The sequence below is a fragment of the Saccostrea cucullata genome, unplaced genomic scaffold (assembly GCF_032062105.1).
Source record: "Saccostrea cucullata isolate Sc308-1 unplaced genomic scaffold, CSIRO_AGI_Scuc_v1 ctg10236, whole genome shotgun sequence".
NCBI lineage: Eukaryota > Metazoa > Mollusca > Bivalvia > Ostreida > Ostreidae > Saccostrea > Saccostrea cuccullata.
This window is the reverse complement of record NW_026921582.1, coordinates 1-13,220: the sequence shown is the minus strand read 5'-3', so window position 1 is coordinate 13,220 and position 13,220 is coordinate 1. Positions and strand designations below refer to the sequence as shown.

Sequence of the window (13,220 nt, the reverse complement as noted above, 5' to 3'; positions counted from 1 at the left end):
AGATAAACCAGATTACTAGTTTCTTAAAATAGATTACTAATTTGTTATAACAAATTACTAATTTTTTATAACAAATTACTAATTTTTTATAACAGATTATTAATTTGATACAACAGATTATTTATTTGTTAAATCAAACTAATAATTTGAAATAAATTAGTAATTTAATATAATAAATTAGAAATTTGATAAAGCAAATTACTACTTTTGACAAAATTTGAAATGTATACAGATCTACGAAAGCCAGATCAAATAAAAAATCTTAGTATAAGTCGGATTTCTGAAAATAATTTGCAACTGTCAAAGTTTTTGGCCAATAATAAGGCTTTAGTGGGACTTTTGAGAGCTTTTCCAGCAAGTCCCTTTTTATTATAAAAATTTCACGCATACGAAAGAATTGAATGACATTTGATGTATTTAATATTAAATTTTACCAAGAGCTACCCACTCAAGAATATTCTGGGTTTTTTTTCTTTCGTTCTCCGGGGAAGGTTGTTACGGAATGTATTTTTTGTCGATAATTTATCTGCAAATTCATTTTGATCAATGTTGCCTTTGTTGCTCACAGCTTTATACAGAACCATGGTGGTCCACCATAGGAGCAGATCCAGGAATAGGGATTTTTGATTTAATTTACTTATACATGAGTTGGGTTGAACAGTAGGCATAAATGCCTGTCGAACAGCAGTATTAAATTCAAAGTAGATTATATATGTTACATGTAAAGAAAGAATCGAGAGAGAGAGAGAGAGAGAGAGAGAGAGAGAGAGAGAGAGAGAGAGAGAGAGATAAAATGAACAAAAACAAAACACAAATAAAAGAATTTATTTTGTAACATTCTGTTGCATGCCTTAAATAAGATAATATTTTTCCTAGCATACGAATTGGGTGATATGACTGTACAGAGTCATGTGCAATTTTTTTTTATTCTTAGAAGCTAAATAATGAAACTATGTCCAACATAATGCATCGGGCAAATAAAATTTTTTAAATGGCGAGAATTATCAATTGACGATTCTTTTGCCTAAACATGCTCAGAAATCCAGCTTTTTTATTGCCTATGTTTTTAATCATTTTCTATGAACAAAATGTCATAATTGACATCGGGATCGGATACATAAAATAGATTGTCTCTGGCAGCACATATGGCTTGTGAATACTTTCTATAATTTTTTGTACAATATACAATACACATTCACAACTCAATCATTACACATGGTAAATGGACTGTTGCTATATAGGCCTAACGTTACACAGCAGACTCCAGACAGAGCCGGTCTGCAAATCGAAAGAAGGTTGTTTCATTTATGGGGGTGACAGGATGAGTTTTCACTTTCGCATTTCCTATTTATGTTTATCCAAAGTGAAAACCATTCAAAATTTAATTTGTTAAAGAATAGAAAGAAGTTTTCTTATCCTAAGTTTGATTTAGTATGAAGAATTTTTCATTTAATTCCCGAAATTACCGAGCAAAGTTTATCTTCCCACCCCTGTTGTTGATAGTGACCTCACCTGTCAACAACTTCACAATTCAGTTGCAGAAGAATGTGGACCCCTACGTTTGGTGTTTGCCTTATTCTAATTTTCATTAATGGAAGCTTCTCAAAATGTGGATATCAGGTTTGCTTTTTTTCATGATTTTTATGTCACCTTGCAATATTTGGCAAATGTTCCTATTATTGCCTTGATTATGCAAACAATTTTGTCCAGCATGTGACAGTTATAAAAAAGGCGCAGAAAGGTGACGATAGTTTTGACTTTTGACATTGTTTTTATGGAGAGAAACTCAAAATGTATCCCCTACAGATCATTTGGAAAAATAAAAAAAAAAGAAATTAGAAAGGACGAAAAAGGATTTTAATTGAGGAGGTGCATGCAGATGGGTATTGAGATCTGCCAGTAGCTGATTATGCAGTAATGCCATAGAACAACTATATGGTGTATTTGTACCTCCATACAAGATTTTCCCCACTTTTTAAGAACCATTTTACCTCCTTACAAAAAATTTCTACTTGTAACAGAAAAGAAGAAAATAATGTACGTGGCTGGACCCTACATATGTACTCCCACAATTAAGAGGTTTGGTTAACGTCCCTACGCACCTTATATGCCTCGTTACGCAGCACTAATTAAGTTAAAAGTATCTCAATGTGAATAGCATGCTGGAGTAGGCTGGACCTACACCTGGAATTGAACCTGTGACCCGTGCATCACTACTGGTGTTCTACTAACTGAGCTATCAAGGCCAACATCCTTGGCTCAAGACATTGCATTCCCACTCCTTAAACTGACTCTCTGTCCTTGAAGACACAATCCTTGTTCTTATTAGCACCTTCCAGGACTTTCACCTGCAAATCACGGGTTAATGGCACCAAATCTGTAACAGTAAAGGAGAAAATGTATGGATGGACCAAGAATTAAACCCAGGAACCCTGAGGTGCTCTACTGACTGAGCTACCCAGGCCGATATGCATGGCCCGAACCATTGCACGCTTTCATGTCATGCATTTTATTCAGCATTTCATTTTTCCATCAGTTTTATGTGATAAATTAATTCATTTGGCAGCTATGAAATAGCTAATATTCAGACCCTTGTCACCCAAAAAGGAAAGTGCAATATAAAGTAACAATCACACAGAAGTCCTTGCTTTATTATTTCAAGAAAAATACAAAGAATAGTATCAAATATAGATCTTATTTGTAGTGGCCGATAAGTTAAAAGTTTTGACATACATGTACCTATTAAAGATTGCTATTGATATATAAAACATGACTTTCAATGCTTTGACAGAGCTGTAACCCTGTTAAGGATGGAATGATTAATGTCCACTTGGTTCCTCATACTCATGATGATGTAGGCTGGCTTAAAACAGTGGACCAATATTATTATGGAGGTAAGGGGCTAACTTTCAGGAATCGTTTTAATTTGCAAATCTTATTTTTAAAACATTTGTTTGAATAAAAGGAAATACAGCATGAAAATATCAGTTTGACAATTATTAAAAAACTCTATTCATTGAAGAATAGATGGACCCTTCTGTCAATTTGACAAATATTTAGAATTTTTATTCAATGTTATTAGGAAATTCCTTGTCAGTGCATCCGCATTTCAATTTGACAGATGGAGATTTTTAGAATTTCCTGCTCTTTCTTTGCAAGAGTAATCATTAGTTTTATATATTCAAAGTTTATCCTTTGGATTATAAAAATTCTCTCTTCATAAGCTGAGTTTTGGAACACCCATGTAAAGTGTTGTTCAGACTGTTGATGCCATTTTTTCTGAAATTAATGTTCATCTGAATCTACCTCATCTCTCCTTGTTGGAGAATTAACACCTGAGTTATTTCCCTTGAAATTAAACTAAAATATCTAACATGTATATCATATGTAGTAATGGTTTTGATTCTTGCATTAAAATGATAAGTTGTGTAATATTTTAGACAAGAATGATATACAGAATGCTGGAGTGCAGTATATACTGGACTCGGTTATCCAGGAACTTACGGCAGACAAAACCAAAAGATTTATTTACGTGGAAGTTGCTTTCTTTGCACGATGGTGGAGACAGCAACACGACAGGATCAGGCATCTGGTCAAAGGACTCGTTAATGAGGGTAATGTGTAATTCAGAGGGTGTGAAGCGATGCTCTCTGTTTAAAATGTCTGCGAAAACTTGATAAAAAAGTTATTGTCAATGAAATATTATATCTCCATAGTGCATACTGGTACACTATAATATTAGTAAAACTAACAATATTTACTAGCTCTAGGTATATATTTACAATCAGTATTGAGGTACACAAAGTACTTCTGAATTTTATTACAGGGTGATTCTTAAACTTGTGATATAATTTATAACAGATTATTAGGTAATTTATTTGAAGCCCTTGAGCTTGAGAGGACAATTATGCTAAAAATGAAAATACTCCTCTTATTTACAATTCATTGTCCTTGGAACAACAAATTAATAGGGGTCTTTGCAAGTCAAGACCATGTACATGTAATAAACATGATAAAGAAAGTTGATTATATCTAGAATTTAAGTCAATGACCATGCAAGAAAACAACATCAAATAAGGTCTTGATCATGAATGAAATGTTTTAGAAATGCTTAACAAACCAATAAAGTTGAAAAGCAACTACATGATTATGTGTATGGTGTATAAAATTTAGAAAACTGTGATAATTCAGGAAATCAGTTTATCAAAAAGAGAGTACCAGGGTACATGTATATACTGCTCCTTCACGAATTGTTACTTTCGTTACTATAACCTATACAATACTTGTAGTAAAATAGCTAGGGCCTCAAAGCACCCAGCTTCATAATACTTTAATTTGTTATTTCCATAAAAAAATATTTCTTGAGTTTAAATTTCTTAAATTGGAGGTTTTTTTATATCTTCATGTAATTATATAAACTCCAGGCATTAAAAAAAATTTTGACTGTGTTTTTCAATGTATGTAATGTTGAAATACTATATCTTTGTACTTCTGGACAGGGCGCCTTGAGTTTATCTTAGGTGGCTGGTGTATGGACGATGAAGCCACCACACATTATAATGCAATCATTGATGAACATTCTCTGGGATTGGAATTCCTGCGACAGAACTTTGGAGATTGTGGCAGACCTCGCGTAGCATGGCAGATTGATCCGTTTGGACACTCCAGGGAGCAAGCTTCCCTCTTTGCTCATGCAAGTCTCTCCTACTAAACTAGTCCTTGACTAAATGTTTATTTTTTCTTTCACGCATAATTTATTACACAGAAAGTGATTGTGATTGTGCAGCAGGCAAATTCATTTTAGCCTTCTCCCCAAATACCTGTTGTGAATCAAAGCATCTTACTAACTTTGGTCATTGATTCAGTTTGAAGAGTTTGCTTTATAAAGATTTTATTATAGAAGAATTACTGTTACAGATGGGATATGACGGCCTGTTCTTTGGACGTTTAGACTATCAAGACAAGTTTAATCGAGCTCTAACAAAATCCATGGAAATGATTTGGCAGGGCAGTCCTGACAATTTAGGTATGTAAAATAAACATGCTTTATAGTAAGCTTTTGTGTCATGCTTCTTTCTTAAAGGTTTGTTTATATTGTAACTTGCTTTAGTTTGTAAACGACCTTTCTTTTTATTCTAGGTCCCAGCAGTGACTTGTTCTCGGGGGTCCTGTACCACGGCTACAATCCCCCACCAGGATTTTGTTGGGACTCATCATGTCATGATGATCCTATCATGGTGAGTGTGTGTGTATTGATCTCAGTTCCCATACTGTAGAACTTTGAGTATTTTCACTAGGTTTCTTGGTACAGTTGTATCGATCTCAGCTCATGGAACTTGAGTGCTTTGACCATTAGTGCAAAATTTCTCGCTAGAATTCTCAGAACGGCTTAAAACAATTTGTAGCACATGATGTGCTTAGAAGACAGAGAGCAAATAATACTTCAAAAAGAAGCATCTGCTTTTTATCTCACACATATAGAGAGTAGATTGTAATGGATACATTTAGCTAAACTTGAAATAAAAATGTTGAAATAAATTTTGTAGGATGACAAAAATATGGAAGGCTATAATGCAGATCAGAAAACAAAAGCTTTCCTCAACTATACACAGAACCAGGTAAACTATTGAATCACTGCTACAAACAGGACAGGTAAACTATCCTATCACAACTACACACAGAACCAGGTAAACTATCCTATCACAACCATTATAAAACCAGGTACACTATCCTATCCTATCACAGCTACACAGAGAACCAGGTAAACTATCCTATCTGAATCAGGTAAACTATCCTACCTGAATCAGATAAACTATCCTATCTGAATCAGGTAATCTATTTTATTATACTTCTGTTAAAATGTTTCCTATATAAAGTTCAGAAGGTAAAATAACTATCTTGTATAGTCCACGCATAGCAAAACTATACCCCGGGGTATAGTTTTTGCTATCCACCCTCGGAAAATTTTCATGCAATTTTTGCCGCCAATTTTGATTTCCATCTATAGATCTATAGACTGATGATGTCATAATGACTCTAAAAGCATTGTGACGTCATCAGGATTTCAGATTATTCTTGCAGTATTATCTCATTCCAAAAAATTCAAACATCAGAAATTATATCATACATCAGTATAATAAAACGCTTATCCACTGTTTGTGATTGGGATAGCTCTTTTATCAAACCCTTGACAGGGACTATTCCCCTCGGGCAAGCCCTCGGGGAATAGTTCCCTGTCGCGGGTTTGATAAAAGAGCTATCCCACTCACGACCAGTGGATAAGTGTATACTATCTGAACCAGGTAAACCAACCTATCTGAACCAGGTAAACTATCCTATCACAACCACTATAAAACCAGGTACACTATCCTATCACAGCTACACAGAGAACCAGGTAAACTATCCTATCTGAATCAGGTAAACTATCTTACCTGAATCAACTAAACTATCCTATCTGAACCAGGTAATCTATCCTATCTGAACCAGGTAAACTATCCTATCACAACCACTATAAAACCAGGTACACTATCCTATCACAGCTATACAGAGAACCAGGTAAACTATCAGGTACACTATCCTATCTCAATCAGGTAGACTATCCTATCTGAATCAGGTATACTAATCCTACCTTAATTGCACACACAGAAAAGGTAGACAATTCAAGTGCAAACAGACCCATGTAGACTTTTTTGTATCTCTTACATATGCAGAATCACATAGACTACCATATCCCAAACACACACTACCATGCTACCTCAATGACATAGTAAACCAGGAAGACTATCCTACATGTACTCATATAACACACAGATGCAGATAGGTTTCTCTACCTCAGTCCTACACAATGGGAAGGACTATCCCTCCTCAACCATGCACAGATCCAGGTATATTATCCTACCACATATACAAAATCAGGAGTTAGAGCTAATTTACTTCCAGAACCAGGTAGAATATAATTTTATTGTGAGAAAGTTTTCCCATCCTTTGAATCATTTAATTTCTATAAAATACTTGATTCTGATTGGTTTAAAAATTCTTTTGATACCTGCATCAATAAAATGTAGAGTTCGCTTGCACTAAGCAGCTGGAACTACTTTGGCAGTCTTTACATATATATTTCCCGCTTCCAGTTTACTTCTTGGAGGAATAATTAAATACTTTTACTTTAATAAATATTTTCCTGAATTTCGAAACCTGTCCGTTACGTCCCCGACTTATTTTCTACTTTCGTTTCTTTTTTAATTATCCCCCTTTGCTAAACAAATCAAATGGTCTGCATAACAACAAGACAGTTTTGTGAAAGAAGGAAAGAAATCGACATACTTTTGTTAAATGTTTGGCTTTGAGATGTCTGGTATGAACAATAGAATTCTGAAGAAACGTTTTTTTATGCTACCAAAGAGAGGAAAAACCGTTAATCTGTTAAAACTTGGGAAACGAATGATCGAGAAAAACGACACTGCATGAATGAGGACAGATTCTTTTATTCTTAAACAGTCGGCAGCAGAATCTTTCAGGTTTTACAGCATTGACAGGTTGTGATACGTATTTATATGTTCGGTTTGAAATTCAGATGAAAAGATGTGCAAATGAAATCCAAAATTTCTGTGACCAAACGTGAGAACTGTTAGGATATTTGAGTAGCTTCCCTTTACATTTACGAACTTAGATAACTTACCAGGGAAAATATACCGATTGGGATAACAAAACAGGTAAGTTTTTTGTGTTAAAGAACTGTAAACTATTTCAGAGAATGCTGGTAATGCCACGACAATATTTGAGAACGTTTCTCCGTTTGAGCCCATGAATTTCAGCAACGTTAACGTTGTTGTGATGTATTCGTGCGCACTGTTTTTGATGCGTAAATTTAATAGAAAGGTGAAAGAAAGATTCATTTTATTAATTTAAAAGCATAATTAAATGATAAGAAATGAATGTAATATTTTTTCCTTTGATTGATGTATCAAAGAAAAATTTGGACGGAAAACTTTTTCATCAATGCGCTACGCATTTTTCCGTCCAAATTTTTCTTCTCTTTGGTAGCATAAAAAAACGTTTCTTCAGAATTCTATTGTTCATACCAGACATCTCAAAGCCAAACATTTAACAAAAGTATGTCGATTTCTTTCCTTCTTTCACAAAACTGTCTTGTTGTTATGCAGACCATTTGATTTGTTTAGCAAAGGGGGATAATTAAAAAAGAAACGAAAGTAGAAAATAAGTCGGGGACGTAACGGACAGGTTTCGAAATTCAGGAAAATATTTATTAAAGTAAAAGTATTTAATTATTCCTCCAAGAAGTAAACTGGAAGCGGGAAATATACATGTAAAGACTGCCAAAGTAGTTCCGGCTGCTTATAATAGTGCAAGCGAACTCTACATTTTATTGATGCAGGTATCAAAAGAATTTTTAAACCAATCAGAATCAAGTATTTTATAGAAATTAAATGATTCAAAGGATGGGAAAACTTTCTCACAATAAAATTATATTCTACCTGGTTCTGGAAGTAAATTAGCTCTAACTCCTGATTTTGTATATGTGGTAGGATAATATACCTGGATCTGTGCAAGTTTTCCGTCCAAATTTTTCTTTGATACATCGATCAAAGGAAAAAATATTACATTCATTTCTTAATACAGGTGCTATATGGTTGATTTTGATTACAGGCCACTGCTTATGCTACCAATCACTTGATGATGACGATGGGGAGCGATTTCAACTACCAGAATGCTCACATGTGGTTCAAGAACATGGATAAACTGATCAAGCTTGTAAATGCTCAGGTATTGGTAACACTACAACTTCTCTGAGAAAGAAAAAGCACTTGATTGAAATTTGAACATAAAAGAAGACAATATGCAAAAACTTTTTCTCATAATTTCAGCAAGACAATGGTAGTAAGGTGAATCTGCTCTACTCCACGCCCAGCTGTTATCTGTATCAGCTGAACCGAGCCAATCAAACCTGGCCCACCAAGAAAGACGACTTCTTCCCATATGCCCACCTCCCCCACTCCTACTGGACGGGGTACTACACCAGTCGCCCCACCCTCAAGGGCTACGTCAGGCAGACTAACAACTTCCTACAGGTAGAGACTCAAATCCTGAATGTGAAGGACTAAATATCTTTTTTTTTAGTTTCCTAAGTTGCATCTGTAACCTATGACTAAAACAAAGTTCAAGACCTCTGACCTTTGATCTCTGTTTTAGGTGTGCAAACAACTGGATGCCTTAGCTGTGTTAGAAGATTCTGACAATAGCACACTCAACATTAAAGTCTTAAGTATGTTATAGGATTTATTTCTTATGTTTTATATTGAATTTTGTGTGAAATATGAAGATCATGTAATTTTGTTTTGAAACACAGTGATTGACTTAATGACCCTAAAGGGAAAATGACATATCATATAGAAATTGAAAAGAAAAAGAAAATGACAAAAAAGGCAAACCTTTTTTATGCATTTTTTTTGTTAAATTTTAAGTTTGAATTTGTTTTACAGAGGAAGCAATGGGTGTAGCACAGCATCATGACGCTGTGTCGTAAGTATTGTTGTTTTTCAGCCATACAGGAACAAAGATTGCACAAAAATTAGAAAATCTTTCAAGTGATCTTTAAGAATTATTTATTATAAAAAATATTATTATTATCAAAAGTGTGTAAATGAAATAGTACATTGTATGTACAATTTTATTTCTAAAATTGTGAAAAGTTGCAAGGTTTGCATAGCATGATTATTCAGCAGATTTTTTTAAACACATGAATCCATTGAAATGGAAGGAGAAAGACCAGTCTATAGTTTTAAGATAATGTTTAATTCACTAAAATGTTTTAAAGAGGAACAGAAAAACAGGCTGTGGCTTATGACTATGCAATGAGGCTAGCAAGGGGAAATTATGAATGTCAGGTGAGCCTTATAGTTCTGTGCTGCAGAGACATTTAAAAATAGCAGTGACACATTTTAATTGAAGATACATTTTGCATACATTTTTATTTATCATGATTTGTTTGACATTTTATATTTATTTCTTTTACAGAAAGTGGTCAATGATGCCTACAAGAAATTATTTCCAAAACAGAAAGAAGCCCCGCCAGACCAGCTGTTCTGTAATCTTTTGAATATCAGCATGTGTCATGCAACAGAAAATAACAAACAGGTCTGTGTCGGTATAAACAGTCTATTAATCCATATCTTGTCACACCCTTCTGTAAAATCACTGCACCATTTGTAACAAATATGATTATTTAACTTTTTCGCAGTTTACCATGACTGTGTACAATCCTTTGGGAAGGTCACTGAATCACTGGATACGACTTCCTGTCATAGGTAGATCCTATGTCATAACAGATCCCAATGGCAAGAGTATACCATCGCAGGTTTGTATCAACTACATGTACAAGGAAAAAACTTAATCCTTAATTTTCCTCTTTCTTTTAAAATTACCTCCTTCCCCTAATTTTATTTGACTCTGTTTTTAAATACAGGTGTTTTTCTCCATTTGAATTAAAAGATTAAAAAAATCCCTATATTTATCATGCAGATACACGTGTACATTAAAATCAGACCTGTAAAGGAGTTTTAAAAGTTTAAAGAAATAATTTCTCAAAGAAAGAAACCTTTGAAGCTATCTTGTTATTCAAACAAATCCTTGACATTTGATCTTATGACCTTTGACCTACAGGTTTTACCCATCAGCAGCGAGACTAAGAAAATCCCAGAGAGGAATGGATCCCTGGCAGAGAATGAACTTGTTTTCAATGTCTCATTACCTCCCCTTGGCTTCAGCACCTTCTTCATCAAAATGAGCCAGGGTAAGTCTACATGTATACATAGGTGAAATGTAGATTCCTTATTTTTCGCGAGTACTTATTATCGCAAAACGCCTCTTCAATGTCAAATCTTGAGAATAATAATTCGCAAATGTATAGTTGATGAAGAGATTTATCATTGATTTCGGCATCATAAAAATAAAAGCGAGTAGTTTTATTTCTTGAGTGATTCTTCTCACGAAATTACGCGATAATTAATTCCACGCTTATATTTAGGAATTTACAGTACACTCCGATGCCTTTAAGAATTTGAATAGATTTGTAAAGGATTTATGAAGTTTTATTTTAGCTATGTTTCATGTTTAGGAATGAACAAGTCACAGAAGTCTGTTGTTCACCAGTATGATAATTCAGATGTTGTCATAAAGAATCAGGTTTGTACTAATTATGTTTCACTTATCTCATCTTTTAATTTTCAAATGAAAGGAAGCATTTCTCACTATCCTAGGAAGAAAATTATAAAGATAAGAAATTTTTTACTCAAATTATGTGAGAATTTTGATTATGATAGTATAAATCTAGATATAAGTACCAATATAATGAAATTCTTGTTTTTCAGCATTTATCTCTGATGTTTGATGGAAAATCTGGGCAGTTGAAGTCAATGAAGAATTTGAATTCTGGGGCCTCCATTCCTCTCCAGCAGAGCTTTATGTACTATGTAGGCCACCCTGGGAACACCAGCGTGTTAAAGTACCAAGCCTCGGGGGCCTATGTGTTTAGACCTCTGACCACAGCTACATATAATTTTCAGCCTCAGTTAATGAAGAAAAACTATTACGTTGAGGTAGATTTTCTTGTTACATATAAGATGTAGGTGTACTTTCTTTCCCTCCCCATATTTTGTTTTATACTTGTAACTCTCACAACTTACTCGTTAGGATTTTATTTTTTGGAAGGGGGTGTACTTGACTCTTACATGAATTTGTAGGTATCTTATTGAAATCTGTTGTTCTGTCGGTCCATTTATAATTTTTTGTTTTTCATGTTATTGTGCTATTGTGTTCAAATCATAGCATACAGTAAGGCATATTCTGACACCAAGGCTGATTATGTACATTTATGTCATTCAAATGGAAGCTCTGGTTCTTTTAAAAATATGACTGTGCAAATTCATGCATAGACAGAGATAACTTTTAAAAAAAATTATCACAAGGATGAAAATTATATTATTATTCCCTTGGGATTTATTATCTTCTGAATACATCAACAGTATATCTGTGTAAAATCTGCATATGACCTGACAGCTTATAAGATAACATTTCTTTCTCATTTTAGGGCCAGTTGGTCCAGGAAGTTAGACAGCAGTTCTCACCCTGGGTGTCCCAGGTGGTCAGACTGTATGACCAGGCCAACTATGCCGAGTTAGAGTGGACAATAGGCCCAATACCTATCAGGTCAGTTTGTGTAGCCCTCATAAAACTTATCAAAGCCCTGGGATCATGAAAGAGCTTACTGTAGATTCCTTATTTTTTGCGAGTACTTTTTATCGCGAATGGGCTCAACTGTGAATCACGAGAATAAGAATTCGCGAATGGACGGTTGATCAAGAGTTTTAAAATAGATTTCAGCACCATGAAAATAAAGGCGAGTACCAAAGGTAATTTAATTTCATGTGTGGTGCTTCTAGCGAAATTACACTATAATTAATTCCAGGTGTATATTTAGGAATCTTCAGTAAGTCAAAATCTTTTGCTGGTGCTGAAATTTTGTTGAAGTCAAATAGTCCAAATTAAAATATTACTTATTGCACCACCAAAGTGCTTTTATCTTCAAATGTAGAGAATTGGTTGACTAATGGTAAACATTTAACATGTACTGGTTGTTAAAAATTTGACTTAAGACTAAGTCTGATCCTGGAGCCAGTACTTATGAAATTTTATACAGACTTAACTAGCAACGTGTCATTGAAACTAAGTTACCCCTCTGATGCTAGTTAAATTAGAATTTTTATCTTTTTTTCAGTGATGGTATGGGAAAAGAAATCATTACAAAGTATAGCACAGGTTTACCAACCAAAGGCGTCTTCTATACTGATGCCAATGGAAGAGAAATTCTTAAAAGAACGTAAGAAATTATCATTATATTTCTAACTCTGTTTTGTGAATTTCAGTATATCTTTGAGCTTTTGTAAATGGCATTTGGCATGCTTGTGTATACAAAACAATCCCTTACCTATATTTCTGCACATCTTTCACATATCACTTGTACTGTGAGTTTATAACTTGATTGATTTTAAAGGCTCATAATTGGAGTGTGGATGCACATTATTCTTTTGAATTTAAGAAAATGCAACATCCGTGTATCTTTTTCAGGCGAAATCATAGAGATACTTGGAAGTTCAAGACACTGGAACCAGTTGCTGCAAATTATTACCCAATCAATAGCAGAA

The 13,220-nt window shown here is 34.1% G+C and overlaps 1 protein-coding gene across 1 annotated transcript; it reads left to right on the top strand.

Moving 5' to 3' along the window:
* Window positions 1-1,507: 1,507 nt before the first annotated feature.
* On the top strand, window positions 1,508-13,214 carry LOC134260393 (lysosomal alpha-mannosidase-like; the record flags this gene model as incomplete). The annotated part of the gene is made up of 20 exons (XM_062742956.1): window positions 1,508-1,620; window positions 2,792-2,894; window positions 3,441-3,614; window positions 4,500-4,693; window positions 4,918-5,026; window positions 5,140-5,237; window positions 5,547-5,618; window positions 8,668-8,784; window positions 8,886-9,089; window positions 9,211-9,283; window positions 9,501-9,540; window positions 9,836-9,905; window positions 10,036-10,155; window positions 10,259-10,375; window positions 10,681-10,810; window positions 11,135-11,202; window positions 11,388-11,615; window positions 12,107-12,225; window positions 12,794-12,895; window positions 13,144-13,214. Coding segments are annotated over exons 1-20 (2,284 nt in total), but the record flags the coding sequence as incomplete, so codon positions are not given.
* Window positions 13,215-13,220: the final 6 nt, after the last annotated feature.